The sequence below is a fragment of the Biomphalaria glabrata genome, chromosome 6 (genome assembly GCF_947242115.1).
Source record: "Biomphalaria glabrata chromosome 6, xgBioGlab47.1, whole genome shotgun sequence".
Lineage (NCBI taxonomy): Eukaryota > Metazoa > Mollusca > Gastropoda > Planorbidae > Biomphalaria > Biomphalaria glabrata.
Window position 1 is genome coordinate 30,148,692 of NC_074716.1, and position 27,438 is coordinate 30,176,129.

Genomic DNA, 27,438 nt, shown 5'->3' on the forward strand with positions numbered 1-27,438 from the left:
GTATGGAACGTTTGATCATACTCATAGCACTAACAAATGAAGTCCGCCACATAATAAGGACCTGGTATAATGATTACATCCACACTGCAACACTCTACTACAAACTACTAACTTGTGTTGAAATAAGCTAAATCTGGGCAATAGCCCAAAGTAAACAAGGGCACAATCAACGTGGCATGTACCATTTAATAGCATTAACATCTAAACATTCTACACACATATAAAATCGAGATTTTAATGCAGATTGTTATCACAAACTATTCTCTCTCTCTCTCTCTCTGTGTTTCTCTCCACGTGAAAAAGTAGAATAAAGACTAGATTAGCTACACTCAGTGGCGTCACTAGGGGGGTGCGGTCCGCACCGGGTGACACCCGTTAGGGGGAGGGGGGGTTACACCCAACTAAAAAAAATGCACTTTTGCAATAACTGACAATTGAAAAAAGTGATAGTGGTTAAATATTGGAACATATTATTCACAATTGAAGATGATGATGTAATTTTAGATGTTGAATGTAAATGAAACTCTAGCCAAGATGAAGGAAATCTTACAATGACTTCAATATTTTGCCAATTTCCAATGAATTGCGTAGAAAACTTATCCCGAGCATAAGGAAAAGTTCGACAGTTGTTAAAAGAAAGGTTCTGGTGCTTCCTGTTAGGGATGATTGAGTCACTAATAAGCAAAAAAGTGTATGTTTTTGTTGTCAAATATTTTCAACTAATTCTTTAGAAATGCAATACAAATTAGTAGGCCTAACTTTATTTAGTAAAAGGTGGAAATAAAATCCGAAATTGGAATATCAAAAGACGTATGAAGAATGGTCATTAGGGTTGGACAACAAGGAGTCACCGGCTACTAATACAATAGACAAGGAAGGCATTGCTATGATTGATCTTAAGAAGTAAAACAATGGAAGGATAAATTGCATGGATTGTTTCTATGAAAACAGAATATTTGATATTTCGTGACCATATTAACGACGAGTATATAGAATATAGAATTTCCAAAAGATGGTGGAAATGTTGCGCTGATAAAAACCTATGACTGAAAGTGTATCTAGAATGTTGAAAAGTGTATCAATGTTTTAGAAAACCACGTAAAACACATACTTATAAGAGAATGACTGTAAGCACTTTTGTATTTTGTTTGACAGCACACCTGACATAGCACACACTAATCAGATTCATAAGTTATAAGATTTTATGGGAGAAAAAACGGATGAGATCTAGTTAATATCTTAAAATGTCTAGAGAGGGGGTTTGGCTCGTGTTAGCTTGATCTGTCGAGCTCAGAAATATAAACACTGCAGCTTCGGTGTATGGAGCCATGAAGAAGTACAGGACATTTTAAGAACCAACAGAAAAGCTGTTTAATAGATGGGTATAACATTCACTTCATCTTTGTGGCCAACATTATTTTTCAAAAAATGCTTCTTGCCTAAAATGTTTGGTACAATGGAAATAGTTTTTTTTTGTTCTAAAATTATAGCCTCTGGATGTGCAGCTTAAGATCTGTTGCCAGATGTGGTGGCTAATTCAACTTTGTCTTTACCAAAAGGATAACACGTTCGACAAAGGAACAGAAGACACTTCCACAACGGACAAATTTATTTAAAATGAAATCGTTGAAGATATTACTTTCAAGTGATTGATACGTCTTCAAATTTTGAAATTCAGAAAAGAAAAAAAAACGTAATAATTTACTTAAGGTTGTTGCGAAATTGAACTATAGATATACTGTAACAACTCAATTTTTTTATTTAATTGACACTCGTTTTATAGTTGTTTAACAATTGATAAATATAGTTAATAATAAAGTATACGTATTATGGCTCAACAAAAAGACAAGAAACACAAAATCTTTTTTGAGGGGAGGTGGGGGTTGACACCCTGAGTTGACCACACCGGGTGACACCCACCCTAGTGACGCCACTGGCTACGTTCTTTAGAAATGTTTCTTTTGTTACATTTGCTATCGCGTTTGTTTAAAAAATAATATACATATATTGCATTTTTATAAAATGTCATTATAAAATATGTCTTGCTAACAGACAAAAAGTGAATTCAGTGTACAGGTAGACTAGAACTTGAAACGTATTTGTTAAGTAGTTCAATTCAATCGTTTCAACCAATAATGTGTCCGCAAACTATGTTCAAAGTTAATCCTATTATAAAATGCTAATTGGTACACATATTGGACTTGCTACATTTTTATTTGGAGTTTACAAGAGGTATGATAAAAGGTGTTCTGCTATGTAAGATACACACGAGTTAATACATTTAAAAATCCATTCATTAATCAGCCCTTCACACAGAAATACCATCCCTCACATTAAGAGTTTTTTGGGGTTTTTTTTAAGGTAAGAAGGAATTTTTTTCATTGATATTTTTTCCATCTCTTTTTAAAAATTAATTAGTGAGTAGAAAAGTAAACTTAAAGGTATTATGCTGCTAAAGGTGATATGCTGCTAAAGCATAATGTTACTAAACAGTAGCCTAATATGTTGCCGAAAATATTAATTCTCTAACAGTATTATATTGTTAAAGGTACAATGTTGCTAAAAGTATTATGTTGCTAAAGGTACAATGTAGCAAACGCTAATCTTCCTCAGTACTGAGCTCAATATTGAAGTCCCCATACTATTGCTAACAGTATTATGTTGATGATTTGGTTTATGAAAATTACAAACTAAATAGCATGAAATAACTAGCTTCAATAACGATTTACTTTTATTATATTATGGTAGATCAAAAATAAGGTAATCACTTTTGGACCCGAACAATGAACTTGTTTAGCAAGCGCCAATCGTCCTGAGTACTGAGCTCAATATTGTAGTCCCCGTACAGATGGTTGTCTTGTTGGATAAAATGCTATGCACTGGGGTCATACAAGCTCCTGACGATCGCAACGCGGATTGGTTTTTCGTTCTGTAGCAACACTTTTGGTCACTTGGGCACTGACCATCGACCTCACAGGGCTGAAACTGGTCATCTGCAGAAATCATGTACTCCTGCGGGCACTGCCCTGGTTTTAAAATCGTCCAGATTTGTTCTTCTGAGGAGAAATAATAAAATAATGGTAAATATTGAAATGTGAATTATATGTAGGCCTACTTATCGAAATTCTACTTAGTACAAGAGAAGATAGTGAGTAAGATAAGATCAGATCATTTCCTTAGTCCAAACAAATGGAAATTCAATTGAACTACTATTGCTCACTTCAGGATTACTGCTATAACAATAAAACTTCCTAGTTTTGCAAATTTTAAATAATATTTTCACATGAGTTTATTATGGCACAAAGGCAACTACAATCTATTTAATGGAACCCAATTAATAATGTGAACCAATTCTATGAGAACCGTGTGATTGTCAAAAGAGTTGAGCCGAAGGCTCTTCGAACTCTAGGCATGTAAGCCTGCTTGAACAAACCGTTCTGTCTGGAAGATGTCCAGTCAATGTTTATGTAAAACATTGATATTTCCTATATATCTGGCGTTCCGAGCGCATCGACTAGAAAGCATGGTCGAAGGCCGAGTACACCGTGAACCCCTGCCATTTTCCTATGTTGTACCAAGCTAACCGTGCAGGAATCGCCATTTGTGTAACGGTCCGTTGAGAAACGGCGCATGGATTATCGACAAGGACGTGGAAGCTCTCTTTTAACTCCGCACCGTGCAATGGGAAAGCTCTCGCATTCCCTTGGACACTCCCACAGGAGTTTTGTTTTGCCTAATCACTTCCTCAAGTAATCGTTTCCACCTGGGTGCCACGTTGATGCAGAACAGCATACCCGGGTAACCTGGCTCTTTACTAGTCCCATTGGATATTGCATTCGGTCATCGAACGAGAATGGCCTGTCTTGCAGCTTAGGTTCCACTTTATGAGTCTATTCTGGTGAGATGCTCATGTCTATAAAAGTCTCTTCCCTAAACTATATATCATGCAAATAAGATGAAGCTCCTTTTCAACACATTTTTTTCCGATGAAGTTTTAATAGATAAAGCGGTACATATGCTTCCGATTTAGTAAAGAAAATGACAAGAGCAGATAGTTGGTGAGGAGTTCCATATCTGTAAATGTATTACTGGCCTTAAAATAAACGTCTTCTATTTCTCTGGTATTAGTAGCTTCAACCTGAATCCCATAAGACGAAGGAATTTATCAGAGAAGATGAAGGACATTCCTTACGTGAAAATTGCAAACAGCATCTGTAGGTGACATTTCCAAACTTTGTACAAACTGTGCCGTCTAGGCATCTCTTTCGGTAGCAGTCTATTTCCTTAGCTCCGTCTTCTTCCAAAACGGGATAACCCAGAGTTGTCTTATCTTTAAGAGCACAAGAGTTGTCGAACATTGATCTTAATTCTGAAATGTAAAGTATCGCAGTGCATCAATTACATAGGTGTAATAGACACATTATAAAACAAGAGAAATTTTAAAAGAAAAAAAAAATACTTTAAAATAAAAACAAAGCTTTTATTAAGTATATCAATTAGTTTGGATTAGTCAGGTAATTAAATTTGTAAAAAGATCTAGACTAACAATAATAAATCTGTGCGATTAGAAATATTTTTACCAATAGTTTTGTTTAGCGCAATTTCATGCTTTTAGCTTTCTCAATGCGCTATGATCCTATCACTTGTCTGGACCAGTTGGAAAGTGGCGAGGGAAGAAAGAACGGGCTAGCTGGGTGATCGCTTTGTAAATGTATTTTTAAAAAACGAAGTTAACGAGTCGAATTCGATCTCGTGGGCTCAAGCCTTCTCAGGCTTCCCAAGCCAACATGGTAACCACTCTGCTAGCGAAGAGCCTATGAACATGGAAGATTATATAGTTATCTATTGTTTCTATTTCATGTTTGTGTTTGGTAAGCCTCAGACGACGACTTATAAATGAGACTAATTCAGCTTATACCACCACTTCATTTAAGTACACTTTCTTTCCCTTGTTTAAGATAATTAATTACCAATAGCTTATTAACTAATTGGTTAATTTTTTATTGATTCTTGTATTGTCAGGATAAAAGAATAATGTGCTAAATTTCAGCTTAACCCGAGGTTGAGTGTGGAATACATTATAATAATAATAATAATCATGATAATAACAATAATACTCTTTAATGTCCGTTAGGAAATTTGTCTAACAAATAGTGCACTACACCAAACAAAACACTATAACTATAAAAAAAAAAAAAAAAAAAAAAAAAAAAAAAAAAAAAAAAAAAAAAAAAATTGAACATTCACACCAGACTCACTCATAATTTACATGTGAAAAATTTATATCAATTGTTTCTATTTAATTATTTGATTGCCATGGGAACAAAAGAGATTTGTGTCTGTTTGTCTTTGCTATCGGTGTCTTGTATCTCTTTTGTGATGGTAAAATTACTAAATCCTGACCCAAAGGGTGATTTTTTATGACGTGTACAAATTATTTACCAAACAGACAGAAAATTACGATGAGTTGAGATAAGCTTTGTAAAACAAAATATTACATCTTCCATTTTTGTGACGATACGAAACTTGCATGCAAAAGTTCATTAGAGTTTTTCCCAGCAAACCGTGAGAAACTTTAATTTTTAACTTAAAACAATTATTTTCTTGTCCACCCATAACTAAATTCTTTTAGGATATATCTCCCCTCGCACTGTTTCTCACGGGACGAATCTCGACGTAAAACATTAACTAGCTTCTCTAGGGCTAACTTTTAATTATTGACCGCAGGACAGGTGACCAGCACACAATAAGTCGCTGCACCAGCGCTACACGCCGCGGCCTAATAACTTTTCGTACCTATTACCCCCCCCCCCCCCCCCGCAGGATAAACATCGCTCTAAGAATAGCATTGCACTCGGGCTGGACAGATACATATTCGCTTAAGACTTTACTCTCACGGTAGGCAACGAATATTGACCATAAATCTGACCTGACGCCTGACATCTCCGGTACATCGATACATGTGAGAAAATCAGCTAGCTTTCTTCCCCACCCGATAAACAAAATGCCCCAACTATATATAGAGAGAGACCAAAGCATTCTAAGTTAGGCCCGCTAGAATTCATACAGTCTCCCCTGTTAGGAAGTTTATTTGTGAGGTTTCATTAGGGACAAACGGGTAAGTGTAAACATTTTACTATACTTATTTTATCTTATAGGAATGTGTGAGTACACATTAGTACACAACCACGTTCCCCGTCATTACACTATGACTTTATTATGTATGTACATTGTGCTATTCTATGTCAATGCTATATCTTCATAAAGCATTATTAATGCCGCTATGGTTGTCTGCGTTTGAAGCCATATTTATTATATTTGATTTGTTATGTTTCATCCATTCCTGTATTTTAGTCATTGATGTAAACAATAACCCTTCGTGAATCTAAGTACTGTCTAAGAACTTAGATCACAGTGCTCTAAACTTACAGAGCCCATGGGAAATTAATCATTTCACATTTCTATTTTATCCCTCATACATATTATTATGTCTCACACGCTTGTGAACTTATAGTTCCTTAGAAGAGTTTCATTTTGATTAATAATATCAAACCCTTATTACTGTATCTTGATCCCTAGTATTTTATTTTCATCTTCTCCTTTAGTATATAATATGCTCATTCCCCATTGTACTATAACTGATTGCTTATCGTCGTAATCAAATTTAATGGATGAATCTTGACTAGTATCATCCTACATTGTATGATGACACATTTATTGTGGTTATCTTACTTGTATCTTTTTGTTATTGAGTTATATGCATGCTTTGAGATTTTATACTTAATTGTCTTAAATGCCTTATTGGGATTGATACCAATGCCTACATCTGATTGATTGCAAGGCATATTGGAGTCCCTATTCAATGCCTTTAGGAGGTTCCTATTTGTCTGTCTTATCCCCAGCCTGGTTGCTACCCCGATTGCTACACACGATTGCTACACACGATTGCTATAACTACCAGATCTCCACCCAAAGCTGTAACCGGAGCAGACCACACCAGATAACCACCACCCCCCCCCAATTATATACCTGTTAGCAAGAAGGCATTGCCTACTGTCCTTGGCCTTAACATATTGCCCAGTGTCCACAGTGCCCTATACTGCCCAGTATCATCTGCTCAGTACCCGGCCCAAACTGTCCACTGCCCAATAGCTATTGCCTAATGCTGACAGATTAGAGCAACCTTCGCAGCAGAAGATAAACTGGTGTTGAGTTAGCACGGCTCTCTACGAGCTAGAGATCACAGCTGAGAGATCGTCCCACTACAACTTAGTCTGCAGCACCAACCCTCTTTACTGCTAAACAGGAAGCGGCCTCACCCTAGAGCCAGCTTGCCTACAGCATAGAGAACATCCCGAGCCGACGTCCTAAGACAGAGACGGATGACTCATCCTTCTGAGTGCCAGTCCTACGACCGCCAGAAGACGACCCACGGGCTAGCAGCTAAGAAAATAAGTAGCAGACATAGGAACATTCTTCTCCTCCAATCACTCACCAATTAGCAATCCATGATGAACAGTTATGCTAGAGATTAGCACCTTCATTTCATTTCTTAATTATAATTATATTTGATCATTTATCTTTTGTAAACTTTCATTTATTAAATTATTTTATTTATAAACTTATAATATACTGGTCTGTTCTTACTGTTAGTTGCGGTGTGCCTGTACAAAATCTTATATGTGAGCGGGATAAACTAATACAATCTCCCCTAGACTAAAATAAACAAGCCCAATATTTACTAATTAAACATCTCGTCACAATTTTACAGCGCAAAATAGGTGGATTCATTTTCAATGGGATTTTCAAATTTAATGAAGTCTAAATGTGTATTTCACTAGATTATCACTTGATCATCAAATTGCAGAATTTTTTAATGTGGCTGCTGTTTTTGTGTCTGAAATGTGTTATGGGTTATTTGAAAGTAAAGTAAGCATCACACTTTGTATAATGTAGTGAGTCATGACTTATATTTGTGTGCTGTTCATGTTTGTTGTCGTGTTTTCTATTCGTATATACTACATACTGTGTGTAGAGACAAAAGATGAGCTGGTTTGGCCATAGTGTACGACACGACTCAATATCAAAAGTCTTTGTTCCAGGTACAGTGGAGGGAGCACGTCCAAAACAAAGCTGACTGGATAACGTCAAAGAAAGGGACGTCCAAAGCAAAGCTGACTGGATAACGTCAAAGAAAGGGACGTCCAAAGCAAAGCCGACTGGATAACGTCAAAGAAAGGGACGTCCAAAGCAAAGCCGACTGGATAACGTCAAAGAAAGGGACGTCCAAAGAAAAGCCGACTGGATAACGTCAAAGAAAGGGACGTCCAAAGAAAAGCTGGCTGGATAACGTCAAAGAAAGGACCGGCCTCTCTCTTGAGATCCTGATAAGAACAGCTGCTGATAGGGAAAAACTGGAGAAATATGGTTATGCAACCGAAAAATCCTGGAATGAGTCCGATACTGCCAGGGGAGTCTGGCAGCACACGCATCGCCCCAACCGAAACGACCCGTGGTGGGGGCTAAAACGGTCGGAACAGTCGATAATAGCGCAGTGGAGTGGGGGAAACTGCCCCATTAGTTGATACTTTGTCCGTTGCTAACACTGCGGGGAGTCAGAGGAAACGGTGGTGCAAGTTTTGCATGAGAGTCCGCAGCTACTCAGATGCGGGGAAACGTACAAAATGGTCCAATAGAATTGTATGGAAGCTATGAGGCCCTACGCCGCACAGCAGAGTTTCTTACCAGGGCTCTACGCCTCGCCACCAATCGGAGTTCATTTCGGGTTACTCAAACTGTCACAGCACCCCTATGACGAAAGTCAAGGGACAGATGAGAGAGATTCGTATATTGGACATCGATGTTGTCTTCTGGAGAGTCCTAGCCCTATACCACACTATGTGAAGAGGATGACAAAGAAATTTATTGACAATGAAAATGTATTGGCCTCAGCTCTGGAAGAAAAGTAAAAAGCTAAACAAAATAAATGCTAGTTTCTAGTTTCTCTACCACAAAAGCAAATGCAATCTTTACTGTGTATCTTTCCAAAGAAGTGCTCTACAGTCACATGACAAAGTACTGTACAGTCACGTGACTGTAGGACGTAATCATCTTCTTTTTTGAAGTAACGTCTGTATTATATAAGATAAGAAGATAAGACAAAGTACTTAACGAGATGAGCCGTAGTCGTTCTACAACTGAAAGATGTCAGCAATTGGTCTGGTGTCACACGTAGCAATGTGCTACCGTTTTATTTTTTTTCATTGAAATAAAGCGTCATCTGGCCAGGTTTTACTTCAATTCAATATATAAAAAGTTGCATCAAGGGTAAACTAATATTACATCATGCTAAAGAACACAAGTGAAGTGAAGAATGCGTTATCACACTAATCCAACCAACATTTTATGCATTGATTAGACTATAAGTAAAGATTCACGCTGATAAGAGAAGAGAGGATAAATCTTCAAATCAAATCCTCCACAATAGTGGTTCTCAGCCCAAAAGTGCTATACCGTTTGTCTAACAAAAATTCATAAATTTTAGATCAAATCTATTGTAATATAGGAAGTACATATGAAAACTTACTAGAGACACACTTTGCTTCTGGCTTACAAATTGCTGTATTGCAAGACTGGGGCGTCACTAGCCTGCACTCCTCGCCTACAGGACACACCTGTTAACATAGAATAAAGTAGCATTGCATTTTCTTGTAAACCTAGAAACTGCTTTTATAGCCACGACCGTCTGTTTACGTAACCAAAAATGAAGAGAGTAATTTAAGGTCCAATTGTATCATAAGTATTATACACAGTAGAGACTTGTGTGAACTAGATCTCTAGATCTAAAAGCAAAGTATAAGAAAAATACGTTTTTTTAAAAATAAAGCTAATGTTGACAGAAGGGAACGCATCGTTCACTTGCTACCATTTCTGTCTTAATATTGCTAGATTTATTACCAATAATTAATTAAATCATTGGTTAATATTTTTTATTGTTTCTTGTGATGTAATCGACAATGAATAATTGGGTGAAATTTCAACTTGATCCGAGAATGCGAAGTGGGAACAAAATTGCACAAATTGCCATACTGACAAATGGATATACGGTGATAAAAGCTTTGTAAGTAGATCTATTGTCTTCTGGGGAAAAATGTTTGTAGCACTTCTGCATGTCCTACATCCACTTGTGAATTGTCTCCAGCTTCCTGAACTGAAACATTTAAAGTTACCTTCAAAACGGAGCTCAAACAATTTGTGTTCTAGTTCAATTGTGTGTTTATGTCACCTTGGGGTCCAGTCCTCTACTGGCACCTTGCCAACATTTACACCGCACCAAACAAAATGTTACGTTTTAAGGCGCTTAAAACTAGTTTTAATACAAGAGTAGCTCAGAGCAGTAACACACACACACACACAAATTTGATCAAAATGAGAAGCAACTTAGCCGGAGCTCTAAAAACTATAATTAATTATGAACTGTAGGCTACATCGGACTAGTACTGAAAGAAATATATATATAGATATAAATATTTACTTTGTTTGTACAGGGATTCCCTGGTTCTGCTCGGCATTTGCACACTGGGCAGCCGTCTTCAGTAGTCAGTAGTCCGTAGGCACAGAATAATGAACACGATTGAGGACAGACTAAAAAAAAAAAAACATTTTAAAAATTCAAACTCGTGGTTCACGCCTCCGCGGGCCGACGTGCTAACCACTCTGCTAAACGGAAACCGTTGGCTAGAGAACATTGTATAGTTATATATTGCCTGTTTCAATTTAGAGCGGCGACCTATAAAGGGGATTAATTCAGCTTTTACACCACTTCAGTCAAGTACAATTTCTTTTCCTTCTTAAAGATACCAAACAAAATAATTAATTACAACTAGATAACAAGGTAATTGGTTAATTTTTGTTAATGTTTCATTTGTTGTCAGGTAAAAGAAATAATTGCGCAAAATTTTATCTTGATCCGAGATTGGGTGTGGGAGTAATAAGGCGTACAAATTTTTTACCAGAGTGAGCTAATATAAGCTTTGTGAGAATAAAAAAGGTAGAGAATGCAGGCTTAAATTAAAGGAAAAAAAAGTTAGAGCTAATGGCCTAAAGTAAGAGTTCTTTTGTCTTTAAAAAAAAAAGGGGGGGGGGGGATTTAGAGACTCGAGATAATTATTTCGTAATTCTTGATTCCAAAGTCTGAACTGATCAAAGAAATGTTTAAGAAATGATTTATATTTTTCTAATGAAATAAAGAGCATTTTAGGGAAAACAGCAATAGATTTCGTTCCTTCATTAAAATCAAATTACCTCCCCCTACAGTTATTTTAACTAAAGATGGATTCATTTGACTCCATAATTTACATAACCAAAATATAGAAAAAACTTTTTTAAAAAAATAGCTTAAATTGATTGAATATCTTTCAATATTGCAAGGTTTGTTTACCCTTTTTTTCTATATAAAAAATTTTATTACTTACCATTTATTGATAAACTAATTAGTTAATTTTATATTGAATTGTCAACGACAAATGATAATGGTACAAAACTTCAACTCTTGGAGTAATTAAAGAGATAAACAAAGTCTAAAATAATCTACCCAGACACATAACAAGTTAATAGAAACTCTGTAAGAAGAGGCCTATCCTGGGGAACTAATTTAGACCAAATAATAGTGACACTTAAATAGTTTGAATCCCATTAGTGCTGCGTCCTTGATGCCTTTTATTAATTTATTTATGATTAAGTTTAATCACTACAGGTATATTTCTTGTATAAGATCATGGGCAAACCATGAGATGGCGCAGCCAGTACAATGATCTATTAGAATTAGTTGTGAACTGAACGACTTCCAAGAATTCCAGTCCCATGTTAAGCCTCTCTCTCTCTCTATATATATATATATGATTAATGGAACTATGTTTCATCCCTTTGATCAAAACTTGCCTAACTTGGAATGATTTAGTTGTTGGACTCACCTTTCTTGCGTTTACACTCACACGTTGGACAGCCTGTAGGGTCAACAACTCTTTCTTGTCCAGCTGGGCAGAACTCTGTAGGGCACCGGAGGGCAGGACACCTAACTTGAGCTGATGAGGGAGAAATTTACGCAACACTATTTTTCTTTGTTCAGATTTATTTTCTTTGATTTTTATTTGCTTACAAAACCACAAGTCAAAACCACAAAACTACTAGTCAGAAAGTCAGAGTCAAAATTCAAAAACTCAAAACTACTAGTCAGAAAGTCAGAGCCGAAATACAAAAACTCAAAATAAATGTCACCAGTCAAAAATTCAAAACTACTCAGAAAGTCAGAGCCGAAATTCAAAAACTTAAAACCTAAAGTCACGAGACACAAAACCGTTAAGTCAGGAAATTTGAATCGCTGAATTGCACATTGTTGTGTAACTAGCTAAACTGTAAGAGCATCATTTGAATAACGTGGGTTCAATTCCCGTAGTGGCATATATTTTGTTTTCTTTATCTTTCCATGATTAATACAATCTGAATGTTTGTTTTGTTATACAGGCTTATGTTTCGGGTGTTCCTTCAGAGAGATCATCTACTTCCTAGTCCAAACCAGAGACATTTTGGTTCAATCATAAAATCTCAATGAGCTTTAGATCTATAAACTATGAATTATATCCAGTTATGTTTAAATATGTTTTCAAGAAGATAGGCCGAAAGAATATTTTGCAAATCGGTGTAATACTCTGAGAATGAATTTTATGCGTAATTTAATGTTCATGCCTTTGTTTAGAAACAATTTACAAAAAGTAGACAAATCACATTTCAGAGGATATCTAAGTCGAAATGGCATTTCGTTGTCGGATTAGAAAGGGGGACAATTTAGGGAATACTTAACTTTGTTAACGGGGTTTATAGTCTAGGAATAGTCTTCTTGGTGTATTTTTTCTTTAAAAAAAAAATACAAAAGTAAATTTTGACATAACTTACTTTCACTGACACAAGACGCTTCAAGTAGGCATGGTCTCTTTTCACAAGGTGTTTCCCTAGCTAGACAGGTGTATCCAGGCGTACATGTCTACAAGAAAGTTATCCTTATTTTTATAGGTGCTCTTATGGGTGTGGGTGTGTGAAAAAAAGTAAATATTGAAATTGCTTCAATTAAATGTTATATTGGCCAAGAGCTACTAGATAGATATATAGATAGATAGATAGATAGATAGATAGATAGATAGATAGATAGATAGATAGATAGATAGATAGATAGATAGATAGATAGATAGATAAATAGATGACTGGATGGATGAATGGTTGGATGGATGGATGAATGGTTGGATGGATGGATGGATGGATGGATGGATGGATACATATTGTTTTGAATGAGAACAACTACTGTCTCACCACTTTTTCACATGGATCAAACGCCTGACACGTACGGACACAGCCTATATAGCAGCACTTAACACCTGCAGGGCAGTCAGAATCCTGACCACATTCATGGTGTATCTCGGCCACATTGAGATGAACACATGGTAAAGGTGAAGTAACGCAAGAACCATTGCGGCTTACCTGAGACAAAAAGACATGTTTTTTTGTTGTTTTTTTTTCAAAAATAAATTAAAATAAAGTAAATAAAAGAGAGAGAAAAAGTTTAATAAAAAAATAATAATAATAATAAATCCTAAATTTAAAAAAAAGAAGCAGCGTATGATAAAGTGCAAATGTTTAAAAAATGACCCACTAATAGGACCTATAGATTTCGCCCCTGTTGGGTCTCACTTGGTGCTGACCGGTGAAGAAAATACGGCAAAACAAAGAGATGAGGTCAATGTCGTAAGGAACCTGAGTAGAATCTGGGAAGACTCGTAATCACGTGACCATGGTTAATGATGCGGTTTTTTAAATGGGTACCTGACCTGGATGGTCAAGTCAGGTGTTAAACTGTACCTGGTTTCTGCCAGGCGTGCTACGGATTCACTTAAGAGTTTATGCATATTTCTCCATAGTTTATTCATCTCCTACTCTCAATAGCCATTGTACAAAATGTTACGTGCAATGTTTTTGGGCGAGCTTTAACGAGGAAGGCGTAACAGAGGTGCCACCTGGAATAGGGCGCCAATTTGACTTCAATGGCAAAGAAAGTAGCTGGTAGTATATGGCTTTTGAAGTTGAAGAGCTCTCACGAGGGCCGTGTCCACACATTAAAGGAACAAAGTAGAACCCTTGTTGAAGACAGGCGCAGGAAACGAAATGAAAATTAAATGCACTCCGTGCAGACAAAGGCTTTGTCTGCATTAGATATGACAAAACATGTAGGTCACAAGTGGGTTGGGGTAGTTATGTGAAAAACTGCATTCGTCATTCCTCTTCGGAATCGAAGATATTGCCATTATTATTATTATTATGTTGCATGACATGTATATTCATAAATTTGTTTTAGCACTAAGAGCTGCATCACATATGTTTCATTGGTAAATATACTTTCTGTTTAGAAAAAAAATGGTAAAAAAAAATGTTTTATATTTAGCATTTCTGTGATGTGCATGTTATTTGAAAACATTTTTATAATTCATAGTATGAAAATTATCTTTTAAAAAATACCTAATTTTGTGATTTAGCGCAGTCGTCAAGAAACAGAAAAATAAAAAAAAAAAAAACAATAAATCATACCTCTTGTCCCGAGGATAGAAAGAATATATGTGTAAACAGAACAATTTTAAGTAACATTGTATCCCAATAGCCTACACACACAAAAACCACAGTGAGACAGACGTGATAGTAAGAAAGTTAAAACACATCTTTATTTGAATATTGGCTAGATTGATCTATTTACTTAGGCCCCATGTATACTTAAGGTTCGCAAGCCTAGTTTTGTTTGTATAAACGTCAGAGGGACACAATCAGTGCTTAATTATAGGAACTCAGGAAGTTGGTAGTATAAAACATCGTTACCTTGTTACAAGATTGTAAGTCGGTCGAATAAAAGATTGTTAACTTCTTAAAAGATTGGAAGTTGGTCGAATAATAGAAGAACTAGTTTAAAAAATTGGAACTCGGTCGAATAAAAGATTGCAAACTTGTTAGAAAAAAAGTGGAAGTCGGTCGAATAAAAGATTGTTAACTTCTTAAAAGATTGGAAGTTGGTCGAATAAAAGGTTACTAACTTCTTAAAAGATTGGTGAATAAAGAGATAACAAATCTAAGGCTCTCAAATCCTTGCACATGATGGGATTGGGAACTTTGGAATGTTTTGTGCTCCTCCGACTGAATCAAATGGGTACCTGCAATATATGGGGAAAGTAACGGAAGTAGGTCGTTGGGGCTAGCCTCATGACACTTTTACATTATCTGCCTCCATAGATCTCAAAGTCTAAAAAGGGTACCTTTTAATCTAAAAGTTACGGCAACACTTTTAATACGAGATTTTCACGACAAACTTGACAATGTCAAGGACGATAAATTGAATCTCAAGATTGCCAACTGAAGAGCAAACAAACTAAAATGAGCTAAAATCTTAAGTGTAATTTTGTTATTGAATACCTTATGACTAGCACAATTCTATCTGAATGTTGCCCAATTGTTGTGATAGAAACAAAAGATGTTAACATCTATGACAAAATTATTTTTTTCCTCAAAGATGCAAAAGCTTTTAGCCATGTCAGTTATGAAGACTGTAATTTTGAATTTCAGGATCTTTAGGGTGCGTCTGAGTCCACCCAGCACCTGACATTATTTGGAGAAAAGTAAAAGCGGTTGGTCGTTGTCCTTGCCACATGACTCCCAAGTTAGCCATCAGCAACAGAAACTAACTTCTTTTACAAAATTTGCCCTTATAATAGAAAGGTGTGAACAGGGAACTATTTTTTATAAGAAAAGATGATCTGCACTCTAAAACGCATGGTCTGAAAATGTTAGGCCTACTTTCATTTTAAGGCGGCCTGATAAAGAGCTTGGTTCTGTCGGTCGTAAAAACATGACCTTTTAAAGACTTTACAATCTTAAATGATCTATCCTATAGATCGAAATGTTTGAAAGGGGTAGTATACTTGTCTGTAGTGCTTTTATTAACTCGCTCTTTACTCTATTGACTGTTTAGAGTTTTGCTCATCTAATAGTTTTCAAATTTTGCATAGAAACTCAAGTTGTTGGGGTTTTTTTATATAGAATACATATTTTTATATGAGATTAAGAACAGTAGGTTCACCATTTCGTTGTAGACCTATTTCTTTTGCACCCAGGGAACAAATAGGCGGATGCTAGTGTATATGCCATGGGCGTAGCCAGAATTTTTTTTCTGGTGGGGTGGGGGGATTCCCCAGCCCCCCCCCCAGAAAAAAGTATATTTATATGTATGTATGTGTGTGTGTGTATATAATCTTTATTACATTCTGACCCATCATTTTTTTTGAAGACGCTTATTGTGCCCTAGAATATGTTCTTCCTGTAGTTAGTGGGAAAATTGTACACTTCCCGCGATTGCCAGCAAGGGGGTCTGGGGAAGCGCTAGGAGCTCCCCCAGCGCGGGCGGAGCCCCGCCGCCAAGCACTATTTCTGATATTGAAAGCCAACAAAATACATATTCTGAGGTATCTACAGTGCATTTTCCTGCTATTAAAAAGTTTTATTTCAAAAACCTAATGTGCTATTCTTACTGACTTTGACCCTCCCGCGCCGTTCGGAGCATTTGCCGTCAAGCTGTTTCCACAAAAATCTGTCACTGGTAATGTCTAAAGCCTCTTCCCACATGCTCTGAGGACCTCCATGAATGTGTGGCGCAAAGTTGTACTAGGATGTCATCGCAACTCTTCTTATGCCTAATTCGTTTTGTCGGAGAACATGTCCCGCAAACCTCATTCTCTTGAATACGCTCTTGGAATTAAGTGACCGTAGTTTGCTTTAGATTTTATATCCAGAAGTGAAGTTTTATCGTCAAAATCATCTGTTGGGGGTTTTAAACTAAAAAATCTCTGGATTATGGTTTTTGTTTTAAATTCAAAACACCATTTAGCTATGGTAATGGTAACTGTAGTTTGCTTTAGAATAATATTGAAGATAGAGGTTTTCCACGTCAAAACGCTCTGTAGAGGGATTTGTAAACTCAAAACCATCTGGAGGGGTTTTAAACTTTAAAAAAAGCCATCTGTAGGAGAGGGATTTAAACTCAAAACCCCCAATTGTCTTGGCTTGGCTCAAATACTTTTAGTGTGTGATTTGCTTTTTTTATATTGAAGAGGTATTTTTTTAGCATCAAACCACTTTAAAGGGGGGTTTAAACTCAAAACTCCTTTTGGCAACGCTCATAGCATTTTGAGTGCGTAATTTGCTTTTTTCTTACATTGAAGATGTTTTTTTTAGCTTAAAACCCCGCTTGCGGGGGGCTTAAACTCAAAACCCCTTTGGCTACGCTCATAGATTTCTGAGTTTGTAATTTTCTTTTTTTTTATATTGAAGAGGTATTTTTTAGCTTCAAACTCCACTGGAGGGGAGTTTAAACTCAAAACCCTTTGAATACACTTATAACATGTGAGTATATAATTTTCTTTGTTTTTAATATTAAAGAGGTATTTTTTACCTTCAAACCCCGCTGAAGGGGGGTTTAAATTCAAAACTGAGTCAGAACCCATTTAGCTACGCTCATAACATTTTGAGTGCGTAATTTGCGTTTTTTTATACCGGGTATTGAAGAGGTATATTTTAGCTTCAAACCCTACTGAAGAGGGGGTGGGGGCTAACTCAAAACCCCTTTGGCTACGCTCTTAGAATTTTGAGTGTATAATTTTCTTTTTTTATATTGAAGAGGGGGTTTATCGTAAATTTTGGAGGGGGTTAAAAAATCAAAATCTTCCTTAATTGTGAAATTTGGGGGATTGTCGTTTGCATTTTTTTTTTGTTTTGTGTTATAGAAGAGGGGAATTTAACTGCGAAAACCCCTGGTAGGGGGTTTTAAACTCGAACCCCCTGGTAGGTGGTTTTAAACTCATCCCCCCCCCTGGTAGGGGTTTTAAACTTAAAAACCCCTGGTAGGGGGTTTCAAACTCAAAACCTCCTTTGCTATGCTAGGGCAAGTGATAGTTTAGTATTAAAATGTCACCTAAAAAAAAACAAAATCAAATCAAGAAATTAGTCACTAAATTCGTGGGGAGGGGGGGATTTAATTTCGGGGGGGGGTGTTTGAACCCCCAACCCCCCCCCACCGGCTACTCCCATGGTATATGCCTATATATAGTAATCTTTATTGTTTGTATGGAAATTTGTCATACAATTTGTGCATTACACCAAACAAAAAAACAACATTATAACTATAAGAAACCAAAATGTACATTCACACCAGACTCACTCATAATTTACATGTGACAAAGTTTATATCAGATTGTTCCTATTTAATGATTTGATTGCCAGGGGAACAAAAGAGTGTTTGTGTCTGTTTGTCTTTGCTATCGGTGTCTTGTATCTCTTTTGTGATGGTAAAATCACAAAATCCCGAAACAAAGGGTTATTCTTTATTTCTAGGATCTTGTTAGCTTTTTATAGATGTTTGTCTCAAACAGATGCCCAAATGGGACTTGTTTTTTTGCCAATGATTTTACCAGCACCATTTAGGATTCTATAAAGTTTATTTTTATTTTTAATGCTCAGATTGCCATACCAGGCAGTGATATTGAAACTTAAAATATTGCAGATGTGAGCGTGATAAAACATAGCCAAGGCCTTTTCGCTAACATTAAACGAGGACAGTTTTCTTAGAAGTCGTAATGTTTGCTGCCCTTTTTTGCTGATATTATCAGTATTTGCAGTAAAATTTAGTTTATTGTCTAGGATAGTACCAAGGTATTTAAAAGTTTGCACTATTTCAATAGTCTCTCCAGAAACAATATCATTTTCCTTCTTTTCCCTACGAAAATCGATTATCATTTCTTTGGGTTTTGTTTACATTTATTAATAATAAAAAATTATCTTTACATTATTTTTCAATGTGTTCTATTTCTCTCAAATACTCATTTACCTCTGAGCTCTCTGAGAGCAGGGCAAGAAGAGCCGCATCATTAGCGAATTTGTGAAGGAGCAAAAAGAACTATCGGATTGAAAATCATGGGTGTACAAAATGAACCACAATGGCGATGTCACAGCCCCCTGGGGCGCCCCTGTGTTAACTATGCGTGCATTTGATATAACATTGTTTACCCTAACCCTCTGAGTTCTCTGGGTCAAATATTTATTAGCCCACAGTATTATGTATAGACTAATCTTCAACGCTTTCATCTTTCAATGAGTAAATGAGGTTGTATAGTGTTAAAAGCTGATGATAAATCAATAAAGAACAATCTTACATAAGTGTTTGGTAAGTCCAGATGTTTGTAGACGCAATTTAAAATATTTAGGATGGCATCGTCTACACCTTAACCCTTTTGGTAAGCAAATTGTAAAGGGTCTAACTTACTACAAAGATCATTCAGAAGAAACATTTTAACACAACGGAAGTAAGTGAAACAGGTCTATAGTCATTCATTTCCTTCGGTTTGGAAACCTTTGGCACAGGTACAATTATAGATGACTTCCACTTTGGTGGTATCTCATGGTTTATTAATGAAGTGGAAAAAATATCTTGGAAAGGTTCAGCTAGTTGTTTAGCACATTCTTTTAAGATTCGCCCTTTTATTCCATCAGGCCCAGCAGCTTTCATTGGGTAATGAATAATGAAAGCACAAATTGCATGTCGCCACAGTGCAGCGCAATTTTAAAGATAAACATGGAATCCGTTGATGAAAAAAGGTTAACCGATATACGAAGCCACTTTATAAACATACATAATATTGACAGTATTTTAGTGCCCGTTTAACAAAAAGATTGCAGTTTAATGGACCTCATTTACCAATCGTAAACAAACAACATTAAGGCACGTGATTCTAATCAAATTACGTAACCTACACAGGTTATCACGTGATACTTTTTTTTTCATTGTTTTATCAATATATATATTCTCACGTTGCTAAATGTTGTTTGTTTACGATTGGTGAAAAAGTTCCATTATTGAAGTGTTAAGCTTGTAGCGGGTCATATCCGGCTATTAGATAAATGAAAGAAAGTTTACACCTAAAACAAAAGTAATTTTATAAGCTTTTTACAATATCATCCATGTTAACCATTTCCTTTAGACTGACCATAAATGTATATTATATTAAAACTCGTGACGATGATTAATCATGATAAGTAGGCCTATGATGCCTTATTATTATTAATGTAATTATATATTCTCCAAGAGTTAATAATGGGGTCTTTAATAAAAAAAAATAAAGCCTGCTATTTGATCATCCTTTAACCAACAACATTCCAGTATTAGACATATGATTTTTTATGTTCAGATAATATGTTAACTTTAGTCAATGATCATCACTAATAAATAGATCTATGACATTAAAATGCCTCTCTATGGGCATTTGTAGGACTAATTTGTACATGTGTTCTTTCTTCCCTAGTGTCATTAGAGCAAAGAATGGGTTGCCTGAATCAGCCAGAAAAACCAATGACGTGACAGAATTTAAGTCTATAATGAACATGTATATCTAGAACAATCGCATCCCGAAAGTCATTCTGTACGGGCAACTCGCGACTGGCTCAAGAAAAAGCGGTCGCCCCCACTTCAGTTACATGGATGTAATAAAATGGGACCTCAAATCAATGAACATTGATACTAAACATTGAGAAAACATAGCTCTAGAGTACGCTAGACCGTACTAGTTGGAAAGAGACCAGGGGCGGACTGGGTGTCAAAATCGGCCCGGGCATTACCATATAAACCGGCCCACAAATGGCATGTCATATATTTTCGGTGGGGGTGGGGTGGGGAATTTTCACCCCACCCCGCAATTTATATATATATATAGGTGTGTGTGTATATGTAATTAATCTTCATTACATTCTGATCTTTCATTCTTTCAAACGTTTTTTTCTACCCTAGAATAGTCTTTTCCTACAATTCAGGGGTTCTCAACCTGTGGGTCGCGACCCTCTTTGGGGTCGATTGACGATTTGCCAGGGGTCGCATAAGACCATCGAAAAAATAGAGATTGTTTTTGTCTATTCTTCTAGTGCTGTGTGTGTGTGTGGAGGGTTTGCAGCAGAGTGGGGGATTGTAAAAGGGGTCGCCGAGCTTAAAAGGTTGAGAACCGCTGCTATAATTAGTAGAAAGACAGTACACACCGCCAAAAGGTAGCTAGCTAGTCCGGGGAAGCTCTGTGAGCTCCCCCAAGTGGGGTCCGGGGCTAAGCCCCGGAACCAAGCATTATTTCCGTTATTTTAAGCTTTAAAAATGCATATTCTGAGGTATCTACAGTGCAATTAGCCTGCTACTCTTTCGCTAAAAAAATTCAAAAACCAAATCTGCTATTCAATGGAGTCCAGCGACTGATAGAAAATGGTAAAAATGCTTTAGCTTTTGTATTGAAGGGGGAAGGGAAACCACAAAACCCCTTTTGGCTACGCTCATGAAATTTGGAAACTGTAGTTTGCTTACGTTGGCTGCAATGGGGCAATAAGTAAAGTTTCGCCTGCAGACAATGAGGTCTGAGGCAAGTAATGTTTTGAAGACCCTCCCCTCCCGGCTACGCCCATGTTTTAAATTATAGTTGTAAGTCTAATTCTCTACAAAATATATAAAGTTTGATAACGCATCGAAAACTGAATGTATGCATTCGTAGGATTACATAATGTATTCTATTGTTACGTCTTACGCATTTCATGTGTCAATCTAGTCATGCATGTTGATCTGTGACTTAAAATATGCTAAATTATTGGTTTTCCTGGCTAACTCAGGCAACCCATTCCATTAAAAGATAAGAGAAAGAAGAACTGTTAGAGATGCACTTACTTAATGTGAAAAGCTCTTGCTTCCTCCTAGTACATTCTCAAAAACGCGAATATACCACGACCCATTATTTAAAATATAAATCTTCTTTCATTAAATATCGGATGTGACAGCGATATATAAATTATTGTAATAATTTTCATCATTAATGACTTTATACTAAGCATAAGTTTGCCATTAATTATAATAGTATAAAAATTGATTTAGATCTAGATTTATTTTTTAATTAATTTTTTTTTTTTTTGTAAGCCTTAGGTGTAGTATTTTTAGACCTACGTTATTAAAAATGAACAAAAAGAAACTTGCTTTTTTTTTTTTTCAAATCGCAGAAAGTAGAACTTTATACCCATATTGAGCTGTGGATAAGTTGGGTGGTTTGCAATTTCTCAGCTGTGTGTATGTGTTAAAGTTAATTTCTATTAAGTATTGTTAAAGAGCTAATTGTCGCGCCTATCTTTTTTTAAAAATTTTTTTTCTGCGTTATATCAATGTTTTCTAACTTAACCTCTCTCATCCCTCTTTTTGGTTAAATTTCATTGGAACCATTAAAAGACGGGGGAGGGAAGGAACAAAAAAAAAATGGGAGTGCCATCGAAGGCCCATGCCGACCAGCAAAATGATTAGGCCAAACACAACCTCGCAAACATCAAAGCAGTCCGTGCCACTCGTGCATGGCAGAAAGTACGGTCTAACGTTTTGCAAATGATAATACGTACAGTGTATAGTTGTTTTTTTTATATTCTTGTTGAATTTCAAACAAAATTAATTCTAATAAGAATTTAAAAAAACAACAAGAAAACGTGTTCGGACCTTTAAAATTGTGTCTTGCTGCTGTCACTTTTTTTTAAAGCTGTCTACATTGAAATTTTTTTTCTTCTTTGGTCTCGACCAGACCGGCCCATTTGGTACCGGCCCACCGGGCATTTGCCCGGTTGCCCATATAGCCAGTCCGCCCCTGAAAGAGACCAAGAAAGCTAGGGACAGCGAAAAATGGCCAGCTCCTCTACTACCAAAGCGAAAGCCACCTTAACTTTCGATATTTTTGGCGGGAGTGTCACTCCAAAATAGGGCTCCACAGCCACATGAAAATATATTCGAGATGAACCATAGTTGCTCTACGACTGAAGGAGGCCAACACAATATCTAGGTTAATACATGAATACGCATAGGACGCCATAAGTATCTTCTTTTTTTAGGACAGTCTCGTTGTGTAATGTGTGTGTGTTAGGTTTTTGAACAGGACAATGCACTGTGGATACCTCAGATTATGATTTTTTTTTTAGTTTAAATACCGCAAATAATGCCTGGCGGCGAGGCGGAGCAACTCACAGCGCTCCCCCAGACGCCCCTTGCTGACAAGGACGGGGTGTTTACAGTTTTCCACCCACTCCAGGAAAAACCTATTCTAGGTTACATTAAACATCTTCCGAAAGAATGAAGGGTCAGAATGTAATAATGATAAATTATGCAGACAAACACAGTAAGGCAATTCATCTAGGAGAAAGGTAGACTTCAAACCCCCGCTGCCTTGCGATACTGAGGCTTCAAGAGACAACATCGAGGAAAATTCAGGAGTGAAGCCCCTTAGGCGTTGGGAATAGAAACAGTGACATTCCCTTCGGCAGCTTCTGCAACTGAGATGGTGCCAAATGTAATGCGAAGCGTTCCTTTGGATCTCATCACCAAGGTCGAGAGAGGGACCATGACGCATGGGCTACCCATGACCCCTTTATTTAAGGCCCAGGAATGCTCCCCGGAGAGGAAACTGGTGCTGCTGCAAAGCGGCTAAAACAACACGGGAGACAACAGTTACGGGTTACAAGACCAACTTGATTGGCGTAATGTATGGACGCCACGGGTTGTCTCTGACAATGGGAGAGTTTTTCGCGCCTCACTGATGTATGTATGTATGTGCTTTGTTATACCTATGTCCAAAAGAGATGCCTCTTTAAATCTACCTTTCAGATCTCCATTATACATCTAAAATTCTTTGGCCATTGGTTGTAGCAGATAATAATATAACATCTTGTCTCGCTCACAATTTTCCCAGTCTGAGAACAAATGCTAACACATACTTCTTAGACCAATCCGTTATGGCTCGAAAGATGCCCACACTTTGTCATGAGTGTATCTATAATTATAATAAAGAAATGCCCTTGTACCTTAGCGAACTGATTACTCCATATGTTCCTCAGAGAGACCTGTGCTCAATGGACTCAACGGTGGTATCACGTTTCTCCCTCAAAAGCTACGGTCTGCTGACTTTTTTAGTGCACGGGCCAAAGGTTTGGAACTCACTCCTCATTGATCTCAGACAGACAGACATGCTACACTACATTCAACAGGAACATTAAGACCTATCTGTTTAAAACTTGTTTAGATTAGTTTGTCACTTTTCGCTCGTGTTTATGTTTGTATTGTTATCACAGCGCCTTGAGCCTAAATTTTGTTTGTCAACAGAGCTTTATAAATAAAATTATTATTATTGCTATTGAATGGTTTTGGAAAAAGTAAAAATCTATTTGCGTTTATTTTATAAAGAGTATTGTGTTTTTCAATTTTCAACAATTTTCATAGAAACACAACCATACAATATGTTGAACTAGTTTGTGTTCTTCTATTGAATCAATGATTATGTGAAAAGTTCTGAGTAAGAGAAAAGTGGGTAACAAATCTGATATTTAGACAGCAATTAAGTAAGAAAATTAAAGTTGGCCAAGTCAGGGGCTTTACATTTTCTACATTATAGTATTTTTGAAGTAAAACAATAAACAATTAAAACCTCAAAACATAAAATAGTTGAAAAACAAATGTATTGAACACATAATGGTGAAAACAATAATTAGGCCTATACATGATACAATGGACTAGATTAAAGTTTCTCCATCTAGAACAAGTCTTGATCTCTTGGGTGAATAACTGAAAAAGATGGTTAAAAAACAATGGAGTCAAACAACAGACCAACATAAAGTGTCTAAAGGTAGAAGCAAAACTATCAATGAAAATTCATATATTAGCTAAGTACTGTATGCTTCATTCATTGTTGGTGTACATTCAAATATAATAGCAAGTTTTAAAGTTATAAGATTTGAACAAAATAAGTGCTTCCATTTTGAGTAAGAATCATTCATTTCTAATCAACAAAGTGGTTGAAATTGACTTTCTTTTGAATCATTGTTTCTCACTATTTGATATAATTTCTTTTTAAATGTCTCGATTCTCAAAAATATAATATTTCATTATTTCTCAAACAAAATGTTTATGCATGTACAAGAAAATAAAACATTTTCTAGCAATATATTACAAAAAAACAAAACAAGTTAAAAAGATTTGATCTTGAGCTATTCAAAGCTATGGATTGTTTGCCTATAACACTTCTAAGCATGCTAGTAGCTTTAAATGTTGAGTGAAAAGTTTACCGTTAACAAGTGTGATTAGATTAGTAAAATACACAAAAGTACTTTCATTTTCAAGATGATGAAAAATCCTGTTGTGCTGGATTCACACATAATATACCATTTTATTGTTTATCCTGCAATTGATTAAATTAGCTCCTTTTGCAGTCGGTAACATTTTCTCAATTTAGTCCTACACCGTTGTAGGTCGTTTCTAAAATTCCTTTTCAACATGCTTGCTGTTAACTTTTAAAATAAAAAATTTCTTCTAGTCTCATTGCAAACATGATTACAAATCAGTGATGCCCAAAATACAGCCCGCGGGGACGACGGTCTATCCGGCCCACTCAAAAGTCTGCACAAAGTGTAGAATATCCCCCTCTCCCACCCACCCCCCAATAAGAAAAGGAATCTTTACCTATGTTAGGGCTCTCAATTTTTATCTGATGAATTGGCCTCAAAACCTTTAACATTTTGATGTAAAATCTACCATGAAAAGTGAAAGGATTTTTACTTTCTTTTATGGAGCATGGTTATTGTTACGGTCGTAGCGCAGCACGGTGTGCATGAATAATGGTGCAAATTTGTGTAATGAATGGAAGTGATGTTGAAAAGGGGAAGCCGGGAGAAATTGACAGGAAGAGAAATGAAATGTTCGTATTTACATAACTTGTTGTAATATTAAAGTATTTATAGAGTAATAACCTGAGAGTCTATTATTATTTCGAAGAGTCTTGTGTCGTAACAAGTGGCGCCCAACGGAAAAGGCAAGACCTGCGTTATATCGGTATCTAATTCCTGTCTAATGAGGTATTACTAGTACTACAAAGTGTAACAAAATCTCTAGATCTCTAGATCTATTAAGATTGGGAGAGTAGCGTCATCTAAATCTCTAAAGCTATGTACTAGACTCACTGGTAAACATAAACCTTTAGTTGAAACTTAACTAAAAACATTATTGCTGAATTAATCAATTGGATTAACATTTAAATTTAGATTTATATCATTATAATTATTATGAAGCCCATTCTCTACATTCACCAATGTGAAAACGTCAGGGATTACCCACTGTATTTGGATGGGCTATGAATTTATTGAAAAAAAAAAAAAAAAATTAAAAAAATCATGTCAGAGGCTGCTGAAGTATATGTTCATTATCCTGGCTGGTCATAGTTCTCAACAATAACCTTTAACATTCAATATTGATGGAAATTTGTACGATTATTAGCACTGCTGTGGGCAACACTAGAGAATTTTGACTACGGTGGAGAACAGTGCCTATTTAGGACCAACGGATGTACACTGACCACGGCATATAGACAAACAACGAAAGATTCATATCACCGGCGGAGAATATACACTAGCATTGGCAGTTATAACAGCAGGAAGAATTGTATTCCGGGAAGTAGATACATATTTGTATTCGAATAACATTAAACGTTTGGTTCATTACATTACATTTAGATATGAACATTGTTGGGTCCAAGCAGTAAGTATATGAGAATCAAATATATTTAATGGATATGGTCAGATAACTCGATAAAGAAAAAATACAAATGGCGGATAAAGCTGAGATAGTTGCTTTGAAAGAAGAAGGGAGACTATTGGAATTAGAAGGAGCAGAGCTGAGAAAATATGTACAAGAAAGATTAATAGAAAGAGAGAAACTAGTCAAGGAAAAGGAAATAGAGAAAGAGAAGTTAGCCATGGAAAAGGAAATAGAGAAAGAGAAGTTAGCCATGGAAAAAGAAAGAGAGAAAGAGAAGTTAGTCATGGAAAAGGAAATAGAGAAAGAGAAGTTAGTCATGGAAAAAGAAAGAGAGAAAGAGAAGTTAGTCATGGAAAAGGAAATAGAGAAAGAGAAGTTAGCCATCAGTAAAGAGAAATTAGTTACGGATAAAGAAATTGAGAAAGAGAAGCTAGCTATGGAGAAAGAAAGGTTAGCCATAGAGAAAGAAAAGTTGGAAATAAAAAAAGGAAAAGCTAAAGATGAAGGTACTGGGAAGAAAAATGACGTGTCTGGAAATAAATTGGCAAAATATAAAGGTACAATGTTTGATGAGAATAAAATAGACATAGATATTTTCTTAAAGAAGTTTGAAATTGAAATGAAAGAATTGGCTTTTCCTGAAGATAAATGGACATTTTTGTTATCGAAGTCATTTGCAGCGGAGGTACCGTCAAAGATTTGCATGAATCAGAATAATTACCAAATAGTGA

General features: G+C 36.2%; 3 protein-coding genes across 3 annotated transcripts in view; 1 reads left to right on the top strand and 2 right to left on the bottom strand.

Moving 5' to 3' along the window:
• Positions 1-2,718: 2,718 nt before the first annotated feature.
• Positions 2,719-14,789, bottom strand: LOC106077160 (cysteine-rich motor neuron 1 protein-like). The gene is made up of 8 exons (XM_013237947.2): positions 14,632-14,789; positions 13,363-13,530; positions 12,952-13,039; positions 11,973-12,083; positions 10,535-10,644; positions 9,587-9,674; positions 4,193-4,369; positions 2,719-3,056 (listed from the first exon to the last, which is right to left on the bottom strand). The coding sequence occupies exons 1-8, from the start codon at positions 14,686-14,688 to the stop codon at positions 2,794-2,796; spliced, it is 1,062 nt and encodes a 353-aa protein (XP_013093401.2). The 5' UTR covers positions 14,689-14,789; the 3' UTR covers positions 2,719-2,793.
• Positions 14,790-24,619: 9,830 nt separating this feature from the next.
• Positions 24,620-27,438, bottom strand: part of LOC106077155 (ribosomal biogenesis protein LAS1L-like) — a 34,740-nt gene continuing 31,921 nt past the window's right edge. Inside the window, exon 13 of the mRNA XM_013237933.2 lies at positions 24,620-24,742. Within this exon, the coding sequence (XP_013093387.2) occupies positions 24,691-24,742 (52 nt within the window). The 3' untranslated portion in view covers positions 24,620-24,690. The remainder of the gene's footprint in view (positions 24,743-27,438) is intronic.
• The window catches only part of LOC129926778 (piggyBac transposable element-derived protein 3-like), a 32,650-nt gene continuing 30,987 nt past the window's right edge, over positions 25,776-27,438 (top strand). The window contains exon 1 of the mRNA XM_056032629.1: positions 25,776-26,028. Within this exon, the coding sequence (XP_055888604.1) occupies positions 26,024-26,028 (5 nt within the window). The 5' untranslated portion in view covers positions 25,776-26,023. The remainder of the gene's footprint in view (positions 26,029-27,438) is intronic.